The sequence below is a fragment of the Phyllosticta citribraziliensis genome (genome assembly GCF_038025025.1).
Source record: "Phyllosticta citribraziliensis strain CPC 17464 chromosome Unknown J3D65scaffold_7, whole genome shotgun sequence".
Classification (NCBI taxonomy): domain Eukaryota; kingdom Fungi; phylum Ascomycota; class Dothideomycetes; order Botryosphaeriales; family Phyllostictaceae; genus Phyllosticta; species Phyllosticta citribraziliensis.
Window position 1 is genome coordinate 1,281,098 of NW_027117344.1, and position 25,336 is coordinate 1,306,433.

Genomic DNA, 25,336 nt, shown 5'->3' on the forward strand with positions numbered 1-25,336 from the left:
CTTCCAACACCAGCTATGCCTCTTCGCCTCCGTTCGTGAGCATCTCAGCATCTGGCATCACTTGAATACGCCATGCGCAGCAATTGGGGATACCAGCAAGGTCAGAAGCCAAGCTGGTGGCAATTTACGACTAAAATGTTCTAACATTTTTGACTCGAGGACCCGCTTGAACGCTCACGATCTACACTAGCGATGCACCCAGACGCCAACACCAGCCCATCTTTGAGAGGAGATTCATTACCATTCTTTCATGCAGATGAGGACCATTCACGAGACCTCAGTGCGGAGCGACGAGGAACCTCATCATTGTTTCGGCGACTGGGCTTTATCATGCTGCCTCCTCCACTCATCAAATGCTTCTTCGAAGCTTCGGCTTTCGTCTCCACATCGTTCCGAGACTAGCTGCCACGACCGGGTCCTGATGATACTCTCCACGCCTCTCTCATTCCGCAGCACGTTGGCGAGCATTTCCGTCCGAGCCTCGCGCGGCAAGTATCTCGCGCTGTAGGGATCTAATCGTTCGTCGACAATCGTTTCCCTCGCCTTGGCGCTCTCCACCTCGCGCAGGATGGCGTCCGGGTCATCGGGGTCGGGTGATGTGGCGACGCTGACGCAGTAGTTGATGACGTCGGAGCGGACTTGCCACGACGGGAACAGCACCTTGTCTTTGAAAAAGCGACAGCTTGACGGCGGTATTTGGCGCCTGGTGCCTGGCGGTAGCGTGGAGCGGGCTTGCGTGGACGAGGGATCGAAGCCAGTAGAACCGGGTGTGAGGAGTGAGTTTAGATTCTGGGTGATGGAGTCGTCGATGGTTGCGCGGGATAGACGAAGGAAGTCTGATTAGAGAAGAGGTGATCAGTATTTGCTGTGTGTGTTGAAAAGAGCTACGAGATGGGTGGGCTCTTTGTGGTGTGACAGCCGCAGTTCGAATCCACCATTCACGTACCTCGTAATGCGGTTTGGTTGAAGCAGAATTGCGGCGTCAGCGTTGGACGATCCGAGGCCTTGTTCATTGTAGTATCTTCAGCGACAGGAGATGGGGACTGGATTTGACCGGATCGCTTTTTCCATACCATCGAAGCCATTGTGAAAATGACGGGGAAAAAAGTACAAGGAAGTCGAGTTGCAGTCAATGATGCGGCGGTTGTAGGTGGTTATGTCAACTGTCAAGGGAGCTAGCTGCGGCGTCAGCGCTAGCGAGTCATGCAATCTTGCCGCGAATCGGCACGACGCGTCTCGTCGCCTGCAGTCGCGTTGCCTGGCCTGGCGCCTGCCATTAGTACTGTCCTGACTTCTCTCTACTACCACTCTGTCCCCTCTTGCCATGCAACTGCGCCTACGACTACATGAACCAACAAAACTCTTTTCCTTGCGCCGCTTGCTGAGCTCCGTATCCCGCAATTCTTCGTTTCCGTTCCCCGGCTCTCAATTGCGCACCTTCGTCGCCCGAGTCCCGCATCGGCACGACTTCACTTCCGTCGCCATGCCTCCGAAACAGCAGGCTACCTTGGGGTATGTCAAGTCAAATCAAAAGACGTTAGGGCATGCTTTCCCATGACTAGCACGAGCAATTGTTCCAGCAATCTTCTCTGACACCATGCAGGTCGTTCTTCAACAAGCCCGCCGGTGCCAAGGCTGAGCCCCGCCAGTCCAGGCTCGCGTTCTCGACCAAATCCAAAGGCAAACCCACCGAGACCAGGGACGCTCCTGCCGATGAGTCCACCAAGGAGAATGTCGATTTGAACGGAAAAGAAACGAAGCAGGAGGCCGCAGAAGAAGATGCTGAGATGAGTGGCGAGAACGGAGCCAAGGAGGACTCGAAGAAGAGAACACGAGAAGAGAGTGAAGAAGACGAGGAGCCTGTCACAACCAAACGCAGGACAAGGAGGAAGAAGGATGCGGACGAAGCTTCGGAGGCAACCGCCACACCACAATCGCCCGTGAAGAAGCGCAAGTCGACAGTTAAGATCAGCGAAGAGGAAAGCCATGAGGTACCAAAGCCATCGCCCAAGAAAGCCAAAGCTAAGGCAAAATCCGAAAAGAAGGACGATCTTCCCGAAGAGGAGGGAGAAGCCCCGAAGCCTGCGCCAACCAAAAAGCCCAAGTCAAAGCCCAAAGCGGAAAATGAGGAGGACCATTCCGAAGGCGAGCAAGATGCTCCAAAGCCAACATCGCCCAAACAGCCAAAGGCCAAAACCAAGTCCACGGCGGCAAGGAAGAAGATGGTTGTTGAAGACGAGCTTTCTGAGCCTCCCTCTCCAAAACGCTCCAAGGCGAGCTCTGCCGAAAAGGAGTCTGACGAGGAATCGGTTACGCCCCCGCCCAAGGCTGCACCGACCAAGAGCAAAAAGGCTTCGAGCAAGAATGCGAATACGTGGGAGAAGACGTATAAACATGGAATGTGCGATGACTGGAAGGCCGGCGAACCTGTTCCGTTTGCCGCTCTCTGCCAGGTCATGTCCAAGATCGAAAACACGACCAAGCGACTCGAGATGCAAAACTACGCCACGAGATTCTTCTGCCAGGTGCTCCGTTTGACGCCCGACGACTTGCTGCACATTGTCCTGCTCTTGGTGAACAAGCTTGCTGCCGATTACAAGGGCATCGAACTCGGCGTCGGCGAAGCTCTTATCCAGCAGACCATTGCAGGAGCGACTGGACGGGAGAAGAAGAAGATTGTGGAGGAGCACAACAAAGTGGGAGATTGGGGTCTGGTCGCAGCTCAAAGCAGAGCGAACCAGCCGACCATGTTCAAGCCAAAACCGCTCAGCGTCCGGAGTGTCCGCGAGGATTTGATCAAGATTTCCCAGATTTCCGGGTCTGGCACAAACAAGAGCAAGCTTGGTGTCATGACGAAGCTTCTGTGCGCCGCTGACGCGGCTGGCAAAGTGGACATCAACGAAGAGAAGGGAGGTCCGAGCGAGGCCAAATTCATTACTAGATTCTTCGAAAGCAAGCTTCGGCTGGGACTGGCTGAGCAGAGTGTGCTCGTCTGCCTCGCGCACGCTTTGGCTGCATACAAGCTAGACCCTACTTTTGAGACGATGCCTACTACTGAAGAGCTTCAAAACAGCGAGCATCTTTTGAAGACTGTCTACAGGTAAGACTCTGAGATGACGTTTTGAGGGCTTCGGAACTGACTGGTTTCCAGCGAACTTCCCAGCTACGAAGACATCGTTCCCGTTGCGCTCAAGCATGGCCTTGACGAGACGCCCAAATACTGTACTCTCCACCCCGGTGTCCCGATCAAGCCCATGCTTGCGAACCCGACCAAATCCATCGCCGAAGTCTTGCAGAGATTCGAAAACAAAAGCTTTACGTGTGAATACAAATACGACGGCGAACGTGCCCAGATACACTTTGTCGCCCACGGAGCAAAGCAGACTTACGATGGCACTGAAGCACCAGCGGCAGGCAAGACTGAGAGAGGAGTTGCCAACATCTTCTCTCGAAACTCCGAAGATCTGTCTGGCAAGTATCCGGACATTCTGTCCAAACTTCCGACGTGGGTCAAGGAGGACACCAAGAGCTTCGTGCTTGATTGCGAGACGGTTGCTTGGGACATGGTCGAAAAGAAAGTCCTGCCATTCCAGATGTTGATGACACGCAAGAGGAAAGATGTCAAGATCGAGGATGTCAAGGTCAAAGTTTGCGTCTTTGCTTTCGACTTGTTGTATCTCAATGGCGAGGTAATATCTGGCCGCAAACGATCTTTGGATTTCTACTGACAGCACTTCAGCGTCTCACCAGGAAATCGTTCCGCGAGCGACGAGAGCTTCTCCACAACTCTTTTGTTCCCGTCGAAGGAGAATTCGCTTTCGCAGAGCACGGTGACGCGTCTGATGTCGTCGAGATTCAGGAGCTCCTGGATCAATCCATCAAGGCCTCGTGCGAAGGTCTCATGGTCAAGATGCTTGATGGCTCTGAATCGAACTACCTTCCCTCCAAGCGCTCACAGAATTGGCTCAAAGTCAAGAAGGACTATCTCAATAACTTGGGAGACTCGCTGGATCTCGTCGTGCTGGGTGCCTACTACGGCAAGGGCAAGCGTACCAGCGTATACGGCGCGTTCCTCCTCGCTTGTTACGACCCCAACTCGGAGTCCTACCAAACCGTCTGCAACATTGGCACAGGCTTCAGCGACGAGGCCCTGTCATCGCTCCACGCCGCCCTCTCGCAGCACGTCATCGAGAAGCCCAAGCCCTTCTACTCGCACTCGCCGGGCAACACGGACCAGCCCGACGTGTGGTTCGAGCCGCGATTCGTGTGGGAAGTCAAGAGCGCCGACCTCACCGTGTCGCCCCGCTACCGTGCGGCGATTGAGGAGCTCGGCGTGGGCAAGGGCATAAGCCTGCGCTTCCCCCGCTTCATCCGCGTGCGCGACGACAAGAAGCCCGAGGAGGCGACGAGCAGTGAGCGCGTTGCCGCCATGTACCGCGATCAGGAAGTCAACAAGAAGAGCAAGGGACCGAGTGCGGACGATGGATGGGAGTACTGAGAGGCTGTCTTTCTCGTCGACTGTGGCGTGCGTGCTGCGTGTGGTCCCGGTGTTTGTGGCTGGGCTGGGCTGGGCTGGCAATCAATGTGTTGACGGTGTTTGGGCTGTGACCAGATGGGATGGGTCGTTTGTGCTATGCTATGCTTTGCTATGCTTTGCTATGCTTTGCTATGCTAAAGACAGCTTTTACAATTTGCTAGGCTGGCAGACATGCTTCGAAGTATTTGCTTTGATTCGACCTCGTCCCATTTGAGTGGATCCACAAAGATGGACAGTCCAGTAAAGAATGTGCGGCTGTGACGAGCCAGGAGTGAATGCGACCAATGCACTTGGACCACCGAGCGAGCTTGTAAAAAAAGAAAAGTGAAAAAGATTGGTACACTATGAGAAAAAGATGGAAACCAAAGGTCGCAGTTGATGGAGAAGAAGACAGACTTGAAAAGGTTGCTCACAAGGGACAAAAAGGAGACGCGTGGTAACGGTGTTCATGTTGTTGTCGAGCATCAGCGATCCGATATCCTATCAGAGAAGAAAGAGACCGTCTCGAAGCGGCGCGGCCCGGGCCAGCAGCGTCTGCGGTCCGTTTGGGTTGCGTGGCCGAACAGACCAGCCCCTGATCAGCACTTCTTCACCAAATTTTTCAATCACGACACAAAAAAACAAACAAAAACGTACAACAGCCGGGATTCGCTGCTGGTCACCCACGCAACTACTAATCGGCCGCAAGGTAGCTTATCTATGGAAGAGCGGACGGGGTTCCGAGTTTTCTACCTGCTATGGTCGTACGTACCAATTCAACCCAAACATTCAAGTTATGAATTGTACCACTAGTGCAACTCTTTCTCCATCAGCTCCTCACTTCCTTGTCCATTTTGCTCTCGCTCGTCTCTCACCTCTCCCGGAGTCATTTGGCGTGGGTCAGATGCCACGGCCCGATCAGAAGCCCTCGGCGGCGTCAAAGTTGCGGATCAAGTCGTAGTAGAAGCGGACGCCCTCGGCGTGGGCGACGATGTCGACGCGCTCGTCGACCGTGTGCGCGTTGAAGCGCGTGCCGTCGCGCGCGGGGCCGAAGCGGTAGATGTTCTTGGTCAGGTCCCAGTAGTGGCGCGTGTCGGTGTTGCCCTGGACAGAGAGAGGGAAGGAGGTTAGCGTGTGCCTGCAGCAACATCGTCTTGCGAGTGCGAAGAAGGATCAAGGGGTCTGGTGTGGCTTACAGTCATGATGTCGCCGACGGGGACGACAGTCTTGTCCTTGTATTCGGGAATGTCTTCAAAGACCTGGCGGATGGTGCCGCTGAACAGGTTCCAGACGGGGTTGTCGAGCGACGTCGGGCTGACTGGGGCCGGCGGCATGTAGAGCGTCCTGTTTATGGTGACGCTGCCGGCGCCGCGCTTCTCGCTCGGGGCATCATCGCTGAAGCCAAACGCGTCGAGGCTGAGGCGGTGCTTGTGGGCAATGGGCCGCAGCAGCTTGGCCGCGTTGTCCTTGACCGAGTCGACCGAGTCGTGCGACGCGATGCGGTAGTTGACGAGGGCCGTGACGCTCTCGGGCAGCGCGTTGACCTTTTCGCCGCCGCGGATGATGTCGACGGCCTGCGAGGTTTGCAGGATGAAGCGGTCGTCCTCGCGCGTCTTCGCGAGGCGTGTGCCCAGATTCTTCTCGCTGGTGTGTCTGTTGGCGAGGGCGTGGCGGAGCCAGGGCTCGACGTCCTTGGGCGAGTACTTGACCTGGCATTCCAGGAGCCCGCGGAAAGGGTTGTCCTGCGTCAGACGTGGGGTGTAGGGGTTCGCCTCGAGCTCCGTGATGAGCTCGGCCATGATGCCGATGCCAGTGTGCGGTGGCGGGCGCGAACTGTGGCCACCGTCGACGTCGACAGTGATGAGCAAGTCGGCATAGCCTTTTTCGCCTACTCCGGGGAGGGCGTAGACGTGGTCGCCGAGGGCAGTGAGGCCCATGCCGCCCTCGTCAATGATGAAGGCAATGCTGTCTGGCTCATATCTCTTGTTCAATTCGGCGGCGAGGAAGGCAGCTCCGCGATCTCCGCCCACTTCCTCGTCAAAGCCAAACGACAAGATGATGGTACGCTTGGGCTGGAAGTCTTGCTCCAGCAGATCCTCGAGAGCGGAAAGAATACCAATCAAGTTGTTCTTGCAGTCGACCGACCCGCGTCCCCAGAGGTATTGCCCGTCGAAGTGCGCCTCGTAGGGAGGATAAGTCCATTTTTCAGGGGAGGTTGCCGGCACCACGTCCTGGTGTGCCATGTACAGGGCGGGCTTGAGCTCCTTGGACGAGCCAGGGAAAGTGTACAGGAGGCCATATTTATTAATCTTTTCGAGCTGGAGCTTTTCGTGCCTGCTCACATCAGACTACTGCTCATTGATAGTTTAAGAAGGAGACAAAATGAAAATCATGACTGACACCAAGGGAAAGTATTGAGCCAGAGTGGCATGAAAGTCGTCAAAGGTCTTGTACCGAGGATCCTCGTTGACATCGCCATTGTCGTCGTGGCTCTCAGTTGGGACTTTGATGGCGGCAGCGAGTCGCTCGATTTGCTTGGCAATGGAGCTCTCGTCCAGGAACTTTGAAGATTGCTCCAGCCCGTCTGGAGCCTCGGAAGGTGTCTTGGACAGAGGGCACCAAGAATCGACCTTGTCGTGCTGGATGCGAAGGCTGCCGCCCCCACCTATGATGCCATGAGGAAGGCGGACGAGGGCTGGGAAGCTCCAGAAGCAAGCAGCGGTTGCGAGAGCCGCAACCAGAGCGATGGAACGCCTGGTGGGAGTTCTTTTAGGGGGCGGGGACGCGAATTGTCTTGTCTCAAGCTTCTCCATGGCGACGAAGAGGAGTGCGGAGGCACGAGTAGCACACGGTGGGCAGTGGGCGCTCGATGCATTTTGAATGCGGACAGCAGATGCAGGCAGTCAAGAGTGGGCGAGTAGGACGATGGCGATAGGGCACGGGGACAATGATGCGGAGAGACACAGCTATGCCCGAGCAAGCAGGTGAGAGAGGTGCTGTAGCTATCTCGCCATGATTCGCAATTGCTGGGATCCCTGTCGTCTCGCCGGCGCGGTCCGGGGGGTCTAGTTAGGTTTGTGTCGCCGGTGACGTCAACCCCGCGAACTCCAGACTGCCTCCCGCTTGCATGAGGTGCCCTGGTACGCCATCCCTGGCTCCAGTCCGGTCCCCTCTTCTCACTAACAAACGCCATCTTCTTGAATTCCCTCTACGACCTAGTCTGGACTCACCATGGACGTAAGTCGCCTCATCGCAGCTCCACAGCTCCAACTGACCGCGACCGCTCCCTCCAGGTCTTCTACTCGTACACCTACGGCACGGCAGCATGGCTGGGCCTACAGGCAGCGCCATTGATCTTCTCGCCGACCCTCATTGTCGCCCTGCTCTCGCCCAGCGTCCGCGATGCCACCCGTACGTGCAATTGGCCCATTGAGTGGCTCGCGATACTCACAGAAAGACAACCACAGCTCTTGAGGTCTACTTTTCGCGCTCCGTCGGCTTCGCCTTCATCGCGCTCGCCGTCCTCACCCTCCTCCTCAGCGGCTCCGTGCCGCTGTCCTCGCGCCTGTCGGACGAGGGTACGTACAATACCTACCTTGCCTTACACAGCCCCCAGAACTCCACCTTGCGACCTGCAACTAACGCGCCCCCGCGCGCAGTCGCGCCCACATCGACCAACCCGAACGATCCCAAAGCTCCCTACGCGCTGCCGACGCTCGCCATCACCGCCGCACACCACGGCCTGACGGCCTTCTACGCCTACGCCATGTGGAACCAGACGGGCGCGGCGGCCTTCTCGCTCGGCATGCTGGGCAGCACCGGGCTGGCGGCCGTGGCGCTCTGGTGCATCCTGTTCGCCAGCAGCGACGGCCGCATCAGCCGCAAGACGGGCGCCGACAAGCGCACCAGCGGCTGGCCGTTCAAGAATAGGGAGGCGGATAGGCGCAAGGGTAGGAAGCAGACTTGATCGTGTGCGCAGTGGCGCATGGGCAAATGGTGGGAACACAAACCCTAAACAGGGCGGGCTTGGTGTTGCAAAGACGCTAAACACGGTTTCAGGCCCTTTAAGCCGGACGTGAGAAGTGGTCACCACAACGTGGCGGACGGTGTTTGAGAAGAATAGCATCGGCAATGTAAGCCCGATCCCTTCGGACCATGATATATCCATTTACTGCAACCAAGGGTAAAAGCAGTGCAGCGTCCTAGCGCCCCTCTAGCCCAACAAGATGACTATGCTTTATCCTGCGTCTTGAAGAAAAGTCTTCCTTCTTTTGCTTTAACCCTTTGCGATTCTTCCTCTCTTGAGTAGGGAGACGATAGACGATAAAGAAGCATCAAATGCCTTGCCACGCCGCGCCATACCATGCCATGTCGAGGTGCTGAGAGGAGACGACTCGAGGAAAGAGACGAGAGACGGGGAGCGCGCCCTGGAAGTAGGAACTCCCCAACCCACCCATCTATTCGTCCATGAAGCAGCGCCGCCAGAAATTGTACACAGCCGCGGTCCATATCTACCCACGAGCCAGATGCGCAGAGTGGCTGTTTTATGTTTTCCAAATCAGAAGCGCCAGAAGTGAACGGCGGGAAAACGCCCGAGTCGATGCCATGCCGTGAACCCCAATTCCAACCAAATCAGCCTATGATGTGAGTATTTCTCCGATTGCGTCCATTCTCGTAAGCCCTGTTTCGTCGCTGTGGCACATTTCGTCCACTCGGTGCGTCTGGATGCAATTGTTTGATCCGACCTCGTTGCCGTAGCTCATCGCAACGCAATCAAGTGCGACTTCTTCATCTCCTCGACATGCGAAGCTAGAGCCTTGGCCGAGACGTGGTCGTGGCCCTGAGGAAAGTCGACCAAGCCCTTGCGCAGGGCAGCCCAGCCAGCGCGGCCAAATGCGTCGATGAACTTGCCGGCAAACTCGCCGTCCGTCATGGCGCGCAAGACGTTGAAGTGCGTTGGTTGCGCCTCGGCTGCCGGGGTGTCGACGATGCGAGCAAACGATGTCCAGTACTGTGCGGGTGTAAAGGGCGGGATGAGGGCCGTCGAGAGCTTGTACTTGCGCAGGCACAGCGAAGCCCAGCCGCCGCCAATTCCCGTCATGCGCTCGCGGTGGCCCTGCTCCGTCTCCCAGTCGCCGTGCAGACAGCGCCAGCCTAGGCGCTTGCGGCCGTTCTGAAGGTTCTCGGGGCCATAGATACCAAAAAGGACGCCGCAAGAATGGTGGAACTTGGCCAGCAGGATGTCCGACAAGGGAACTTGGTTCATGAGGCACAAGTCACGGTTCCCGAGAAGGGAAACGCCTAAGATGCCGAGGGAATCCGCATGGCTTGCGTTGATGCCGGCGTCGCTGATGAATTGGTTGAAGAGAGATTTGCAAAAGTGGTGAAGCTCAAAGAGAAAGAGAACCGAGATTTCAAAGGGACCCTGCGGAAGGCGAGCCTGAGTGCTGCTCGCGAGGTAAGGCTTGATGTCGGTTGTGGGCGAAGGGATGGATTGCGCTTCTAGGAGCAATTCGCGGACTTCGCGGAGTTTTTCCCTGTTTCCCTTCATCTGCTCGGCATTCGCCGGCGTTGCTCCTGCAAGTCCTTTGGGTTTGGCGACATGGGTTATTTGGCCAATCTTCATGCGTATACTGCGGCGAATCCTGCTAGCATTGTCCTTCAGCGTGGGGTGTACAGCAGAAAGCTGCTTGAAATCGTTGCGCAGTTTCTTGAGCCGTTGGTGGATTGCAAGATATTCCCCGTGTATGGCGTCTCTCTCCTGCCGGGACGAGATGATTCCAGGTCGGGCGGCCAGCTGTGGTACTGCGTTTGAGGAATTTGCGGCTATTCCATTCGTCGCGGGAGGCTGTGTCAAGGCGGATGGCTGAGCTGGATTTGCTTGGGCTTGTGCTTGGGCTTTTGCAGCAGCTTGAGCAGCTTCTCTCGCAGCAGTCTCCTTTGCAGCGGCCTCGTGGCGTTCTTGTTGCTCCTTTTCGGCCTTTCTTCTCGCGGCTTCTGCCTCCTCGGCAGCCTTTTGTTTGCGCAGTCTCTCTTCGGCTTCTTGGACCTGTCGAGCATGCTCGGCTGCTCTTCTCTGCTCCTCTTCCCTCCGCTTCACCTCGTCGAGCTCGCGCCGTCGTTTCTCGGCTTCGATGCGCGCATTCTCCTGACGCATCCTTTCCAGCTCGCGCTTTTGCTCGTCCTCTCTCCTCTTTCGCGCTTGTTCTTCCTCCAGGTGTACCCTCTCGGCGACGCGTTCGGCGCTCCGTCGAATTTCTTCATGGCGCTCGGCGGCCTCGGCTAGCAGCAAGCGGTACTTTTCCCGTTCGGCGGCCTCGTGTTGCTCAAGACGGTCGTGGAAGCGGCGGTCCCCATCAATCAGCATGCAGCTGAATTCGCGCCAGAGCTGGCGGGACGGGCTGTCGAGTTCGGCGGGCTGCGACTCGGCATGGCGCTTGGCTTCGGAGAAGAGCTGGCGCGAGGGGCTGTCATTCTTCAATGGCGAGGAGGAGGGGTGGGGTGGTTGGGGTGATTTTTCCATGGCGAGGGAAGGGTGTAAACAACGGGACGACGACGTCAGGGCAGGGCAGGGCGCGTAAAGCGCGGTAGCAGACGCGGTCCGGTGCAGACAATACCTAGGTAACGCGTGCAGGGACAGGCGGTAGCTCAGGCAGGCGGGGACGGAGGGCGGACGCGGGCCCTGGTCAGCCAAAGGTGGTGCAGATCATTTTTCGGTTTTTTTTTCTTCTTTCCAGTCGGGTGGGCGGAGTGGATGGGTGCGGTGAAGAAAGGGCGGCGGCATGGTCAAGTCAACAGTTGGAGGTGGGTAACCAAGGCATAATTGGTGGCCGCCGGGGCGGGAGCGCCAAGGCGGGGCAGCGTGGCCGCGAGTTAATCAACAAGAAGCAGCTCAGTTCATTGGCAAAAGCATGCTGGCCGTTTGCAGCAGGGGACGAAACACGGCCGCTGCTGCTTGCGTCGTTGGGCGCACAAAGGAGCCCTCTCCAAGTCCAAGTCCAAGTCCAAGCCGACGTCCAAGTCCCAATCTGTGGCCCGGGCCGGAGCAGTGCAGCGTGTGGAGTTCGACCGGACGTCGGAGGGACTGCCAGCGTCCTCGAGCTCGTGGGGTCCCGTCAGGTTCACCTCACTTTAGGTGTGCCGTGGGTGGGTGGGTGGGCGTTCGTCGGGCAGGCAGGTTCCGAGGGACCAACTGCGACTGAGGTGGACACCGTCCTCTCCTCTGGGTGGTGATGATATCAAACACTTGGGCATTAGCTATTCTTATTATCACTTCCAAGAACAAGCTGATTGATGGCTGAGGCCTGAGCTTGACGGCTGCTGCGCCTGTTCTGCCCTCACCCACTGCCTGCCTGCCTGCCTGCCTGCCCGCCCGCCCGCCCGCTCTGCTCTCTCTCGCTTGACGTACTTCCCCGGCATTGACCCTTTCACCTGCCCATCATCCACACCCACCTCTCTCTGTTCGTCACTTTCTTTCTGCTCCGTCCGTCACCATCACCTTCCTTTCATCGCCTCTCCTCCTCCCCCCCCCCCCCCCCCCCCCCCCCCCATCCTCCCCCATCGCCCTTTCTGCTTGCTACAACTCCCTCCCTCCCTCCCTCCCTTCGACGCACTCTCTCGAAACGCACCTCGTTCTCTCGCCGGCGTTGGCGTTGCCCTGCTCGCTGCGGCAGCTGCCCTGCAACCCGCTCCTGACCTGACAGTCTCTCTGCAGCCCACCACCCCAATCCTTTGCCCCTCGTCGCCCTTCAGCTTCTCCGTCAATCACTTGCGAAGAGACGTTTTGCCATCCATCGAACTTGGCTCCCTCAAGAAGGCATCTCTCCCTCAACACGCCGTCCAAGCGCTTTTGCCGACCGGCATCTGCCATCTTCGACATCCGAGCTCCCTCCACGCGAGCCACCCCCGACACCGCCTGCCATTTCGCCATAGCTCGCTGGCCCTGCGCGACCCATCTCCAGCTTTCCAAGGTCCTGCCAGCCGTAAGTCCCGCCCTTGTCGCATGCTGCCGCTAGTTCCGGTCCACCCCTCTGACACTTGGCCTAGGTTACCACTGTCCGTCAGTCCTGTCCCCGACACCTGGACCCAGAGCCTCCAGCTGCTCTACCCCACCATCACCACCACCACCTGCATACCTTTGAAAGTCTTTGGCCATGGATCCTCAGGGAAACAATGGCCCCATGGGCCCAGCAGGCCGCCGCTTGCACATTGCGCATCGGCGTAGCCCCTCCGAGTTGACGCCCCTCATGAGTACGACCCCTCACAAGCTTCCCTGACGTGTTTCACTTGCCCTGCTTGGACCACCATTGGCTGACTCTCCTTCTCCTCGCAGTGGAACAACTCGCCATTGCACAGCAGATTGAAGCTCTACAGCAGCAGCAGCAGCAAATAGCTGCAACCCACCAGCAGTATGTAAACATGGGCATGATTCCCGCCCAGCAACACCTCGCAGGACAGCAGTTCCAGATGCAGGGCCAGATGCAAGGCCAGCTCGGCAACTTTCAGTTCCCTCAGCAGCAGCAGCAGCAGCAGCAGCAGCAGCAGGGGCAGCATCTGGGCGTCCCCATGAATGCGCCTGTGCAAAACAACACCCACCGCCGCAACCAGTCAGCAATGCCCAACATGACCATGGGCCCCCCTCCCGCACCCTCGGCTGGTAGCTCCGGATTCGGTGAATTCCAACAGAATCAGGGTCGTGAAAACGTCAACCCTCGCGGCGGACGTCAGGGTTCTGTGGGAGGCGGTCACACAAGACGCCACTCACTAGCACTTCCAGAAGCCAAAAAGGCTGCTGAGCTGGCTGAGCAAAAACGAAAGACTTCTGGCTTCCAGTTCCCTATCCCTGGAGCTTCCGGTGCGTCCAGCACTGAACGCTCGTCAAGTCCCTCGAGCGTGCAAGGCGCTGAGCAATACAAGCCCGCCGGCCGCGGAGCTTCGCATGGCCGTAGCCAGAGCATGGCCGTTGGCAATGGGCGCGGCGGTTCCCGAGGCGGAAGCTTCCAGTTCCCGCCGCCGTCCAATGACAGTGGCTCCTCCATGGATTTTCAGCGCCGGGGATCCACGGGCCATAATCGCTCGTCCTCCCGCAATTTTGATGGCAACTGGAGGCAGCCTCAGAACCAGCAGCCGAACGTGCAAGACCAGCAGTCGAACAACATGGGTAGTTTCAACATGAATCAGGCCACGGGAGCAGCTCCGTTCCAACCGGGACACCGTTCGCGGGGTTCGCTTAGTAGTCAATCGGTCAGCTCTATTGGCAACTTCCAGTACAACGCCCAGCCTCAACTTCTGCACCTTCCCCAGGGTCAGGTCTTTGTCCCTCCTCAAATGCTGGGCCAGGTCCAAGGTCTCAACCCTCTCCAGCTCGCGCAATTCCAGGCGCTCCAGGCGGCTCAAATCAACGGACAAGGCCTTGGTGGACTCCAGGGGAGCCAACATGCGCCTCAAATGTCCATGCAACAGCAGAATTCGCAACAGCAGCGCAAGACGCTATTCACTCCCTATCTGCCCCAGGCCAGTTTGCCTGCTCTGCTTAGCGATGGCCAGCTGGTCGCCGGCATCCTCCGCGTCAACAAAAAGAACCGCAGCGACGCTTACGTCACTAGCTCCGACCTCGATGCCGACATCTTCATTTGCGGAAGCAAGGACCGGAACCGCGCTTTGGAAGGCGACTACGTCGCTGTCGAGTTGCTCGACGTGGACGAAGTCTGGAGCCAAAAGCGTGAAAAGGAAGAAAAGAAGAAACGCAAGGACAACACCGACCGAGGCAGCAGCATTGCGGTCAATGATGCAACGACGCAGCCCGAGACTGGCGGGTCGGAGGGCGGCATTCGCAGGCGCGGCAGTCTGAGACAGCGCCCGACCCAGAAGAAAAATGATGACGTTGAAGTCGAGGGACAAAGTCTCCTCCTGATGGAAGAAGAAGAAATCAACGACGACCAGAAGCCTCTCTACGCGGGTCATGTTGTCGCCGTCATTGAGCGTGTCGCCGGCCAAATGTTCTCTGGCACGCTTGGACTTTTGCGCCCCAGCAGTCAGGCCACCAAGGAGAAACAGGAAGCCGAGCGCACTGCTCGCGAGGGCAGCCATGGTCGTTCTCAGCCTGAACGTCACCAGGAGAAGCCTAAGATTGTTTGGTTCAAGCCTACCGACAAGCGCGTTCCCCTCATTGCCATTCCGACAGAGCAGGCTCCCCGCGACTTTGTGGAGCGACACCAGGACTATGCCAACCGCATTTTTGTGGCCTGCATCAAGCGCTGGCCCATAACTTCTTTGCACCCTTTTGGTACCCTTGTTGAGCAGTTGGGCGAGATGGGTGACTTGAAGGTCGAGACCGACGCTTTGCTTCGCGACAACAATTTTGGACCGGACGACTTTTCCGAGGCCGTCATTCGCAATGTCGGGTTCGACGACTGGTCAGTTGCCAACGACGGTGAGGCTGTTTTCGAGACTCGTCGGGACTTCCGTGAGGAGCAGACCTTCACTATCGACCCCAACGGCAGCAAGGAACTTGACGATGCCATTCACTTCAAGTCGCTCCCTGATGGCAACGTGGAAATTGGTATTCACGTTGCCGACGTTGCTCACTTTGTCAAGTCCAACTCGCTTGTTGACCGGGAGGCCAAGAAGCGGGGAACCGCAGTTTACTTGACGAACCGTGCCGTCAACATGCTTCCTCCAAGGCTTTCGGCTGAAATTCTCTGCCTCAGCCCCGGTGAGGAGCGTTACACTGTCAGTGTGGTCTTCAAGGCCGACCCAAGCTCTGGCAAGGTCTTTGAAGAGGAGACCTGGATGGGCAAGGGTGTCATTCGGAGCTCTGGAAAGCTCTCGTATGAACAGGTCGACAACATCATCAGCGGCCGTGGAGCCGGCCTCGGAGATAGGGAACACGATGTCAAGATGCTCCACCAGCTCGCCACGAAGTTCCGCGACACTCGTTTTGGCAACCGTTCGTCGAACGTCCCTTCGCTCAGGCTGCTTTACCAGCTTGACGACGAGAACGTGCCTGTTGAAGAAAACATCTTCCACTCTTCACCAGCGCACGAGCTGATCGAGGAGCTGAGCCACAAGGCCAACGCATATGTCGCGCAGCAGCTCAACTCTCAGCTGGGCGAAAAGGCCCTCCTTCGCCGTCATGCAGGACCCAACCCCCGCCGTCTCCGCACGTTTGTGGACAGAATGGCTGCAATTGGTTTCGAAATCGACCCTTCCAGCAGCGGCACTCTGCAGAGCAGCTTGTTCAAAATCGAAGACAGCAACATTCGCCAGGGCATGGAGACGCTCATTGTCAAGACCATGTCCAGGGCCAAGTACTTTGTTGCTGGCAAGCAGACGGATGATCAGTGGTCCCACTATGCGCTCAACCTACCCCTGTACACTCACTTTACCAACCCCTCCCGTCGCTACGCCGACATCATCGTGCACCGTCAACTCGACTGCATCCTGTCCGAAGGCAAGGTCGAGTTCACAGAGGACATCGAGTCGCTCAACAAGACGACGGAAATGTGCAACACCAAGAAGGACTCGGCTCACAATGCTCAAGAGCAGAGCGTCCACATTGAATCTTGCCGGAAGATGGACAAGACGCGTCAGGAGATTGGCGGCGACCTCATCTCGGAAGGTATTGTCTTGTGCGTCTACGAGTCTGCCTTTGACGTTCTCATCCCCGAATTCGGATTCGAGAAGCGCGTGCACTGCGACCAGTTGCCCTTGAAAAAGGCAGAGTTTGACAAGACCAAGCGTTTGTTGGAGCTTTACTGGGAGAAGGGCGTGCCCTCTTCGACATATATCCCCGAGGATGAGCGCCCCAAGACTGGTTCTGTCCGCGGCGCCAACGCGCTGGCGGCAGCTCGCGAGGCTGAGGCCGCCAAGCAAGCCGCAAAGGAGAAGGAGGAGGCACAGCGCCGCAACATGGATACGAACACCATGTCCGCTGATGACGTCGATGCCCTGTTCGACGATGACGACGACGCCGTGTCTGACCTGGTCGAAGGCACTTCTGGCGTCTCTCTGAACCAGCCTGGAGCGGATCGCCCGACACAGAGCATGCCACCCTCGCCCACGAGGACAGGCCTCATGGCGTCCGAGCACGCCCCCCACCGCACCCAGTCCGATCCCAAGATTTCCCAGAGTGCTGCCGACAACGTCATCGAGGCCAAGTTGAGCAACAAGGACAAGTATCTGAAGCTCTTTGCTTTGAGAGAGGAGAATGGCAACCACATCCAGGACGTCAAGGAGATGACTCGCGTTCCCGTAATTTTGAAGACGGATCTTGCCAAGAGCCCTCCGTAAGTTGTCCCAGCATGGAACCACTAAACAGTAACTAACATGCATGGCAGGTGCTTGACCATCCGCTCGTTGAACCCATATGCTCTCTAAACGACAACATAAATCAACAATCGACTATAAGCGGCCTCGCTGACAATCCAACGGACGACATGTTCCAAATTCCATTTCTATCGGTCCATCTTAATCCAAGACTTAAGGGGGCGTTCAGTACCATCAGAAGATTGTCTTCAGCTGCTTTGTACACATTCTTTATGCTGTACATAGCTGTGCAGGCACATCGTCCGTTCCTTGATTCGCAGTGGTCTTTGCACACTGCCAGCTCGGATATTTCACGAATCCCACAGCCTCACGGCGAGGTCTGCCAGTCAGGGAAATTGGCATTTCTTTGGTCGGAATTGTAATGCAACGCAGGGAGGCGGGAGTGATAAAAAGACAGGGCTTGAAATTGGGAGTTGAACGCTGGAATGGAGGCATCAAAGTTGCAGTAGAGATTAGGGTTACGGACTCAGCGCTGGTGAGTCTTGGGAAAGGTGTGGCGGCTGTGTTAACGAGTTCTCTTTTGCGGAGACGTCAAATAAGTAGTTGCGAGCAGTGATAATGGCTAGAGTTGATTTTGCGCGTGCCTTTCCAAGCGAGCCGATGAGACGACGTCGCATGAAAAATGAAGCCTCCTGCGCCACAAGCAGGATCGTCTAGAGGTCCGAGGGGCCGCGTGGTCGTCTCATGCTCTGGAATACTCGGTCGACAGCACGAGAAGCCATGGCTTCGGGAACGTTTTTGGGGTCCGGGGAGTAAAGCTTCCGGTTGGGACGCTTGCTGGTTGTTGCTTTGGAGGATCACAAGGTGTGTGGAGGTGCTCCGTATTTGAACGCACAGTTTGCTGACCTTTCGCAGACTCGTTCGCACCCAAGTCGCATTCGCCAACGCTACCGCGGAAATCGCATCGGATTCCGACCTACCTACAATCCTTTCGACTATCCGCCACGTGGGACCTCAAGCGCCCCGAGTCTCACCGCCAGTCCCCGAGTCGCAGAACCGTCTCAACACCAGTGCGCCAATGTCGGTACCTTGTCCTCAATTCCCATTGGCTTCCAATTTTCCACATCCTTGCAAGACAAACTGTCAGTGTCTCCACAGAAATGCGCTCCGTTCATGATACTGGCTCAAATCACCCAAGTGCTAGGCAACCAGCCACACCATGGGTCGCTCGGCAACTCAAGCATGCTCAATCGTGACAATTTGGGAGATGCCTGCGTGGGCTCGGAGTGCTCTATCGCCGTGAAACCAAGTTGAGGTAGGTATAAGGTCGCACTGCCATGCCAATATCTCTGGTCCACGCCGAGACTTTCTCGCAGAGCGACCGGTCCGTCGCTTGATTTTACTTAATTGACATTCTCTTTCCTTTTCCTGGTTTTCCGTTTCCTTTGACGCTCGAATTGCTGCTTGACTGCGCAGCAGAGCTCCGGTAGCCGTGACTTTCCTTTGTCGAGTCTTCGCTCCCTATTACAAACTTGTCCCTGGTCGGACTTTTAATTCCTATTGACAGTCGGACTGGACCATCGCCGGACGAAGCTTCAATCATTCCCGCTCCCACCATGGCACCCATTGGAGGATTAATCAAGACACTTCTCATATTGGGTCCCATTTTTGCAAGTGCTACGCCAGTAAGGTCGACCATGCTCCAACATATTCAGCAGTCTTCTCATTCTATATACAGGTCCTTGTACCCAGGCAGGCAAATCCCGCTGCCCCAGCTCCTCAGACGGTCACCGTCCTTCCGATAGGAGCCACTCCTGCAGCTCCAGCTCCTCAAGCTCCACCACCACAAGAAGGTTCTCCTCAGGGGAACTCCCCTCAAGGGACTTCGCCTCAGGGAACCTCGCCTCAAGGAACTTCTCCGCAAGGTTCGAGTCCTCAAGGCGCTTCGCCCCAGGGGGCTTCACCTCAGGCTCAAGGGACAGCTCCTCCAGCAACCACTCCCCAGGGGTCATCTCAAGGAGGTTCGCCTCAAGGTGTCTCTCCTCAGGGAGTTTCTCCTCAGGGGACTAGCCCTCAGGGCACTTCTCCTCAGGGGGCAGCTCCTCAAGGAACTGCTCCACAGGGGGCTGCTCCACAACCCGCCGCCCCGGAGCAAGCACCGCCTGCAAATGGGCTTTCGGACATTGATATTCTCCAATTGTAAGCCAATGATTTGACATGCGCGGCGTGTGAAAGTGCCAAAACTCACTCTACACAGCGCCCTGACCGCCGAACACCTCGAGTCTGCCTTTTACGCCCAAGGCTTCGCCAAATTCCCCGCTGCTCAATTCAAGGCCGCCGGACTCACTGATGGCGACGTTCAAGCTCTGCAGTCGATAGGCCAGTCCGAAAGCACCCACGTCTCGACCTTGCTCTCCGCCATTGCGAGCTCAGGCGCCGAACCAGTCCAGCCATGCACCTATCAATTCAACTTTACTGATCCCAAGGCCATGATCTCCACAGCCAGAACCCTCGAAGCCGTCGGACTATCAGCGTAAGTCGCCTCGAATGCCTCTTCCCACCTCACACCAACCACATGTCCCGTTCTAACCGCGCACGCCACGGCCCGCAGCTACCTGGGCGCCGCGCCCCTAATCCAGTCCCGCGACGTGCTCTCGGCCGCCACGACCATCGCGACCATCGAGGCGCGGCACCAGACGCTGGTGCGCGTGGCCTCGGGCGCCGTGCCCGTGCCCGCCTCGTTCGACACGCCGCTGGGCCCGCGCGCCGTCTTCTCGCTCGCCAGCAGCTTCATCCAGGCCTGCCCCCAGGGCTCCAACCTCAACATCGCGCCCTTCCCGGCCATCCAGTTCGCCGCGCCCGCGCCCGGCGGCGCCGCCGCCGCGCAGCAGGGCAACTTCGTCAAGGCCGGCGACACGCTCTCGCTTGCTGCCGGCATGCCGAATGGCGGCCAGTTTTGCGCGTTTAGCAGCTCGTGAGTGCTTCCTCCCCGCTCCCTCCAAGATCGAGAATACGGGACATGGCCATGACCGAGTATGGACGTGGGAGGAAATGCAAGTGCTAAAATGACCGTTGACAGCGGCGGCAATCAATTCTCGACCCTCGCCAACGGCAACTGCCAGGTCCCGCAGAACCTCGTCGGCGAAGTCTTTGTGCTCGTGACGAATCAGCAATCGGTAACCGACGGCGCCGTCATCGCTGGGTAAGCCAGGCTTCTTTTCTCCTCCTCCTTGGACACACGACTAACAAACCTCATCGTGGCAGTCCTTCCGTCCTCCAGGCTTCTTGATGGAGAGTTGGAGACAGACGGGAAAATGTAATTCGAGCGAATGAAGGCAAAACTGCAAAAAATCTCGATGATTGATTGAGTGAGACGTCTTTCTTTTCGCTTGTAAAGTAGCTGTTTAATTGTTACTTTTCTGTTGCCTGTGTGCAGAGCAGCCAGGCGAAAGTCGAACTCCTCGCCCCTTCCGAATACTTCCCTTTCCTCAAACAGCCTCCGAGCTCGCTCGAGGGAGGGGGCACAGCGTGAGTGAAATGCAGACAGGGCGTGCGGCGCCAAGCGGCCGGCCTTTCGACAGCGGTCTCCACGATGTCCGAAATCGGACAATTGTGGTGTTTCCGGTCAATTTGTAATCCGGCGTCACTCACTCCTTTCCCCTCACCACGCCCAAAATCTGCGTCGTTTTCGGAGCGAGCGAGCGAGCGAGCGAGTGGCCAAAACGAGCGAGTGAGGCAAATCTTGGCCCGTCTTGGCCGGGGCGGACAGGACCCTTCCTTTACTTATTACTTGTATTGGTGTATCTGTCATCACATCCCGTCGTCCAGTCCCTGCACCTTGCCCGCACGCGCCTGACGCCTCCATCCGGAACGGACCGGCGACCGACCAACCGACCAACCGGTCGTCCGCCTTCTTTCGACATTTGTAAAGTGCTCGCATCCGAGCTGGTGCGACGGGCTTTTCTTGGGAGGCACTCGGTCATGATTGGACCTCATGTCTGGAGTGTTTAGGGTTGCCATTCTGTTATGTGTCACCCTGCTCTTTCCTGGCTTGCCCGGATCTGTCACAAAAGCAGGAGGATTTGCGCCTCGTTCTTCTCTGAAATCCGCTGGCCTGACTTGCTCGACTTGACTTTGCTTTCTCGCTGGCGTCCTTCTGATTCTTGAGCGGAGAGGAACATGGGTTTGCATGGCTGGGTATTCCAGGATCTGAGGAACTGGTCGTCTTTGTAATCTCATTTATTGATGTAGTCTGTTGAGGAGACGAGTGCCATGGCTTTAGCAAGCTGCCGATTGGTCTTGGATAAGTAGTAGAACTTCCCGATGTATCGTGAAGAGCCGCCACGGATTTCGTCCTCTCACTGCGAGCACCATCGGGCCGGGTGTACAAGAGGATGGAGGCGTGACGCAGCCCTGGGATTGATCCCATAACCGCGGACTATCTTTGCGACTTGTGGCGCAGACAAGCGCCAAGCGCAGGAATGAATCCGAGTGAGGCGCCCCGCCCCAGTCCATCAGTGACATAATACAACCCCAGCCAAATTGACGGGGGTAGAGTGAATGCAAAGAGGGTGCAATAAAATTTGGAGTGTCGTCTACTTTTCGAGACCCCTAGCCTTGATGAATCGGTTGATTTGATCTTTGCAGAGCTTCTCGTTGTACGTCTCCCACACCTCGTACAAGGATATAAACTCCTGCACGCAATCCGCCACAGCATCAATGTCGATGGTCGTCTCGGCAAGCCAGTTCATGATGTGCTGGACACGGGCCGGCGAGCCACCGCCGCTACCACCGCCGCCAACAGCCGTTCCTCCGGCCGCTGCCCCGCCCGCGTTGGCTAGATTGGCCATGGCTGACTGCATGTTTGCGGCCGAGAGCATGGTGAGGCCGGCCTGAGCCTGGGGCGGGCCGATGGTGACGGCAAGCACCATGGCGGTCACGGCAATGACGGGAGGCGGATGCAGCAGCGGCATGTCTGTTAGATAGTGGTCGTTGATGAGGTACTCGGCGACAGAGTGCTCTTCGTGCGTCAGCTTCCAGCCATTTTCCAAGTCGATGAGGCTGCGGTATGGATGGTGGATGATGAGTTGCGAATTAAGCTCTGAAATGATGTGGAATTCGCATTCACCAAGCTTCGACGTGTCTGGGAGATTGATGTCTGGAGAGCGATGGTTAGCACTGGAATTGTCGTAGCTTGAAGGGGAGAAACGTGCCTTGCCAGGCTTGTTTGGCTTCGCCTAGGATCATCCGGATGTGCTGTGGGCTTTCCTCCATTTTGCACGCCAGATACAGTGCCGTCACAAGGACGAGATTTGGATTGGTCCTTCGTATCTCAACCTTGGTGTACACACGGCGGATGTACACTTGAGCAGTTGCCACTGCCTGTTGGCTTAGTTTTAATCGTCGCACGAGTTTATTCAATTCTGGGCCTGTCAGCAAACACACGGTGAGGCCACGGGGCCACGCACGGGAAGAAAAATAGACGCTCAGTAGACGCCGATCCGGCAAGGCAAACTTTTGCACAAGCTCCTTGTTTTCATCTTCCAAGCTGCGTCGTATGAGAGCGAGCTTGGGTTTTGAAAAGGTCCAAAACCGACACTGAGTCGAGTTCCAATAGTTGGCCGCCATAGTGTATGGAACGTCCGCTTGCGAGAAGCCGACAGTGTCACGTAGAGGCTCTCGGCATTACGACGAGTAGAAATGGGTCAAGACGAGCAGGTGCAAAGGGACGGGCTCGGTGATGGATGGCATCAAAAAGGAAGGGGGAGCATGAAGCCAGACGTTGTCGAGCGGTCAAACCCAACAGGCTTCACCAGGCACGGAAACGAAGACGTGAAACAAAAAAGCGAAACGGCCGGTTTCCTGGATCGTGAAGACGGCGAGATGCAGTGGTGTTGATGTTGTCGAGGCTGACCGCCCTCGGCTGTTCTGTTTGCGCGAGCATGGATGACAAAGGACGGCGCATCAGTGGCCTCCGGTTCCCAGGTAACTTCACTCGTCCAGCACAGAGCCCCGCCAGCCCTCTGCGTGTTTCCCTATGCCCTCCCTTTGCGCCGACCGCCACTCGTTCGACCTCGACCTCATCCTGTAGGCCGGCCTCTCTTCGCTCCGCCGAGTGACATGGACCTGGAAAAGCTCAGATAGAGCGGCGCCCAGTTTTTCGCGGTCTCGGTGACAACATGGATCCCGGGTCCGCAGCTGCGCAACAAGCCCAAGATGCGCGAGTTCAGGCACTGTGGGAGCAGCTGGACACCAAGCGACAAGGCCAACTCGACCTGAGCGCTCTAAAGAGAGGGCTGAGGAAGATCGATCACCGTACGTGGGGCTGCCCGCTCCCCTCCTCCGACAGCCCATGTGCGAGTCCGCGCTGACCCTCCCTGCAGCCCTAAAGAACGCCGACGACCTCCTCAAGGATGTCCTCAAGAGCGTGGACACGGATGGCAACGGCAAGATATCCTACGATGGTTAGCCAGCTTCTCGACTCGAACACGCCTCTCATCGCGGTACCCAGGCTGACTTCCAAGCGAAGAATTCCGCGTCTTTGTCAAGCAGACCGAGCAAGAGCTGTGGCTGCTGTTCAAGAGCATTGATCACAATCGCGATGGAAAGCTGGACAAGGACGAACTACAAAGCGCGTTCCTACGCGCTGGCTTGATTGTGCCCAACTCGAAGCTGAACCGCTTCTTTACCGAAGTTGACGCGAACAATGACGGGGCAATTAGTTTTGACGAATGGCGGTAGGTCAAGTGCCAAATTACGGTCCAAAGTGAAATCGACTCTGAACTGTGCCCGTAGAAACTTTTTGCTCTTCATGCCCGCGGAGCACCCTAGCCTCAAGGCAGTCCTGTCGTACTACTCCTCAACGATTCTCATGACACCGGAAGGCGACGTCGCCGTTACCGAAGAAAAGATTTCCAATGGCCTAGGTACTCTTGCACACCTCTTGTTTGGTTCGCTTATGAGAATCGTTGAACCTCCCAAACCTCCCCGTCGACTCCCCCACCCTTCAGCACAGCTCGACAGCGAGACGTCTCCAGCTCCGATGCTGCCTCTTCATCAGGCAAATGCTCAGCAAGGCCTCCAGCCTGAAGTAGAAGTCGTCGAATTGGCGACCGACGTCTGCGCCGACGCAACTTTTTGGCGAAAGCATGTGGAGCCGGTGCTGATTGCTTGTGTCCCAAATCCAGGATACTTCGTGGCGGGAGGCCTTGCTGGCATCATCTCGCGCACAACGACCGCTCCGCTCGATCGACTAAAGGTCTACCTCATCGCACAAATCCGAAACACGGACACGGCCGTCAAGGCAGCAAAATCTGGTGCTGCCCTAACCGCTCTGAAGCAAGGCACTGAATCTCTGGTCTCTGCGACAAAAGAGCTGTGGGCCGCGGGTGGAATCCGCAGTCTTTATGCAGGTGAGCTCAGAATCTGGTTCAGACTGGGAGAACGGTCCTCTTACGCAGACAGGAAACGGCTTGAATGTTGTCAAGGTCATGCCAGAATCAGCCGTTAAATTTGGCGCATTCGAGGTAAGCCGAAACTGAATGACATCTTCTGGACCACGGCTAAAGTTCCAAGGCCTCAAAACGGCTGTTTGCCAAGATTGAGGGTCACAATAACCCGAGAGAAATTCACACCTGGTCAAAATTCATGTCCGGTGGGTTTGGAGGAATGGTTTCACAGTCAGCATGTCCCTGTCCCACAACACGAAAGTCTTACTAATGTCGGCCAGGTTTTGCGTATATCCACTTGACACACTAAAGTTGTAAGTAGTAGATACGATCTTCTGGCTGCGTGTGGTACTAACAAGCCCCTAGTCGCATGCAGTGCGAAACAGTGTCGGGCGGTCTTCATGGAAACGCCCTCATCATCGACACGGCCAAGAAGATGTGGGCAAAAGACGGCATGAGAGCATTCTACCGTGGGCTGCCAATGGGCCTTCTGGGCATCTTCCCTTACGCGGCCATCGACCTTGGCACGTTTGAGTATCTCAAGCGCTTTGTGACGGCACGCAAAGCAAGGAGACTTCACTGCCACGAGGAACAAGCCGAGCCGGGGAGCTTCATGACGGCATTCATTGGAGGTTTCAGCGGCGCCTTTGGAGCAAGCCTGGTTTACCCCCTCAACCTCCTTCGCACCAGACTTCAGAGCCAGGGCACCGTCCTCCACCCCCGAACCTACACTGGCATCGCAGATGTCACGCGCCAGACGATCAAGGGCGAGGGAGTCCGCGGCCTGTTCAAGGGCTTGACACCCAACTTGCTCAAAGTGGTCCCTGCCGTGTCCATCACCTATGTGGTGTATGAGCAGTCCAAGAAGGCCCTCCACTTGCACTGAGCATGGCTGCTCCCCGCGCTCTCACGCGAACATGTGGTCGACTTCTCCCTTTACGCCTCAGTATATTGTGTCGCATGCTCCCTGCGCTTAGGCGCTAGCACAGCTGAACGCTCCCCACGCTCGCGCGTCGATGCCATGGGGTGCTTCTAGCGCGCATCTCTCTACAGGGACATACTCCCTGAGTCTACTATATACCATGGGGCCGAATGCTCCTCGCGC

The 25,336-nt window shown here is 56.9% G+C and overlaps 9 protein-coding genes across 9 annotated transcripts; 5 read left to right on the forward strand and 4 right to left on the reverse strand.

Moving 5' to 3' along the window:
• Window positions 1–100: 100 nt before the first annotated feature.
• J3D65DRAFT_627640 (caffeine-induced death protein Cid2) lies at window positions 101–1,134 on the reverse strand. The gene is made up of 3 exons (XM_066800559.1): window positions 1,074–1,134; window positions 947–1,004; window positions 101–836 (listed from the first exon to the last, which is right to left on the reverse strand). The coding sequence occupies exons 1-3, from the start codon at window positions 1,083–1,085 to the stop codon at window positions 304–306; spliced, it is 603 nt and encodes a 200-aa protein (XP_066654580.1). The 5' UTR covers window positions 1,086–1,134; the 3' UTR covers window positions 101–303.
• A 145-nt stretch (window positions 1,135–1,279) lies between these two features.
• J3D65DRAFT_406497 (DNA ligase) lies at window positions 1,280–4,742 on the forward strand. Its single transcript, XM_066795968.1, has 4 exons — window positions 1,280–1,542; window positions 1,604–3,100; window positions 3,152–3,689; window positions 3,740–4,742. Exons 1-4 carry the CDS (start codon window positions 1,325–1,327, stop codon window positions 4,496–4,498), a joined length of 3,012 nt encoding a protein of 1,003 aa, XP_066654581.1. The 5' UTR covers window positions 1,280–1,324; the 3' UTR covers window positions 4,499–4,742.
• A 422-nt stretch (window positions 4,743–5,164) lies between these two features.
• J3D65DRAFT_627645 (vacuolar carboxypeptidase) lies at window positions 5,165–7,420 on the reverse strand. The gene is made up of 3 exons (XM_066800560.1): window positions 6,917–7,420; window positions 5,713–6,850; window positions 5,165–5,620 (listed from the first exon to the last, which is right to left on the reverse strand). Exons 1-3 carry the CDS (start codon window positions 7,327–7,329, stop codon window positions 5,435–5,437), a joined length of 1,737 nt encoding a protein of 578 aa, XP_066654582.1. The 5' UTR covers window positions 7,330–7,420; the 3' UTR covers window positions 5,165–5,434.
• Window positions 7,421–7,570: 150 nt separating this feature from the next.
• Window positions 7,571–8,840, forward strand: J3D65DRAFT_627651 (uncharacterized protein). The gene is made up of 3 exons (XM_066800561.1): window positions 7,571–7,753; window positions 7,810–7,927; window positions 7,984–8,840. Exons 1-3 carry the CDS (start codon window positions 7,748–7,750, stop codon window positions 8,481–8,483), a joined length of 624 nt encoding a protein of 207 aa, XP_066654583.1. The 5' UTR covers window positions 7,571–7,747; the 3' UTR covers window positions 8,484–8,840.
• Window positions 8,841–9,275: 435 nt separating this feature from the next.
• On the reverse strand, window positions 9,276–11,039 carry J3D65DRAFT_554668 (uncharacterized protein; the record flags this gene model as incomplete). Its single annotated transcript, XM_066797196.1, has 3 exons — window positions 9,276–10,070; window positions 10,119–10,274; window positions 10,323–11,039. 3 exons carry the CDS (start codon window positions 11,037–11,039, stop codon window positions 9,276–9,278), a joined length of 1,668 nt encoding a protein of 555 aa, XP_066654584.1.
• Window positions 11,040–12,411: 1,372 nt separating this feature from the next.
• On the forward strand, window positions 12,412–16,974 carry J3D65DRAFT_406581 (uncharacterized protein). Its single transcript, XM_066795969.1, has 4 exons — window positions 12,412–12,498; window positions 12,563–12,766; window positions 12,849–16,803; window positions 16,855–16,974. Exons 2-4 carry the CDS (start codon window positions 12,670–12,672, stop codon window positions 16,892–16,894), a joined length of 4,092 nt encoding a protein of 1,363 aa, XP_066654585.1. The 5' UTR covers window positions 12,412–12,498; window positions 12,563–12,669; the 3' UTR covers window positions 16,895–16,974.
• Window positions 16,975–18,399: 1,425 nt separating this feature from the next.
• J3D65DRAFT_646374 (ferritin-like domain-containing protein) lies at window positions 18,400–20,072 on the forward strand (the record flags this gene model as incomplete). Its single annotated transcript, XM_066802273.1, has 6 exons — window positions 18,400–18,468; window positions 18,906–18,982; window positions 19,041–19,316; window positions 19,395–19,757; window positions 19,863–19,985; window positions 20,048–20,072. The coding sequence occupies 6 exons, from the start codon at window positions 18,400–18,402 to the stop codon at window positions 20,070–20,072; spliced, it is 933 nt and encodes a 310-aa protein (XP_066654586.1).
• Window positions 20,073–21,200: 1,128 nt separating this feature from the next.
• Window positions 21,201–22,501, reverse strand: J3D65DRAFT_406599 (cyclin-like protein). The gene is made up of 3 exons (XM_066795970.1): window positions 22,252–22,501; window positions 21,997–22,206; window positions 21,201–21,941 (listed from the first exon to the last, which is right to left on the reverse strand). The coding sequence occupies exons 1-3, from the start codon at window positions 22,409–22,411 to the stop codon at window positions 21,379–21,381; spliced, it is 933 nt and encodes a 310-aa protein (XP_066654587.1). The 5' UTR covers window positions 22,412–22,501; the 3' UTR covers window positions 21,201–21,378.
• A 461-nt stretch (window positions 22,502–22,962) lies between these two features.
• On the forward strand, window positions 22,963–25,117 carry J3D65DRAFT_668605 (calcium dependent mitochondrial carrier protein-like protein; the record flags this gene model as incomplete). Its single annotated transcript, XM_066803128.1, has 8 exons — window positions 22,963–23,098; window positions 23,167–23,247; window positions 23,313–23,520; window positions 23,579–24,195; window positions 24,248–24,309; window positions 24,359–24,462; window positions 24,513–24,545; window positions 24,598–25,117. The coding sequence occupies 8 exons, from the start codon at window positions 22,963–22,965 to the stop codon at window positions 25,115–25,117; spliced, it is 1,761 nt and encodes a 586-aa protein (XP_066654588.1).
• Window positions 25,118–25,336: the final 219 nt, after the last annotated feature.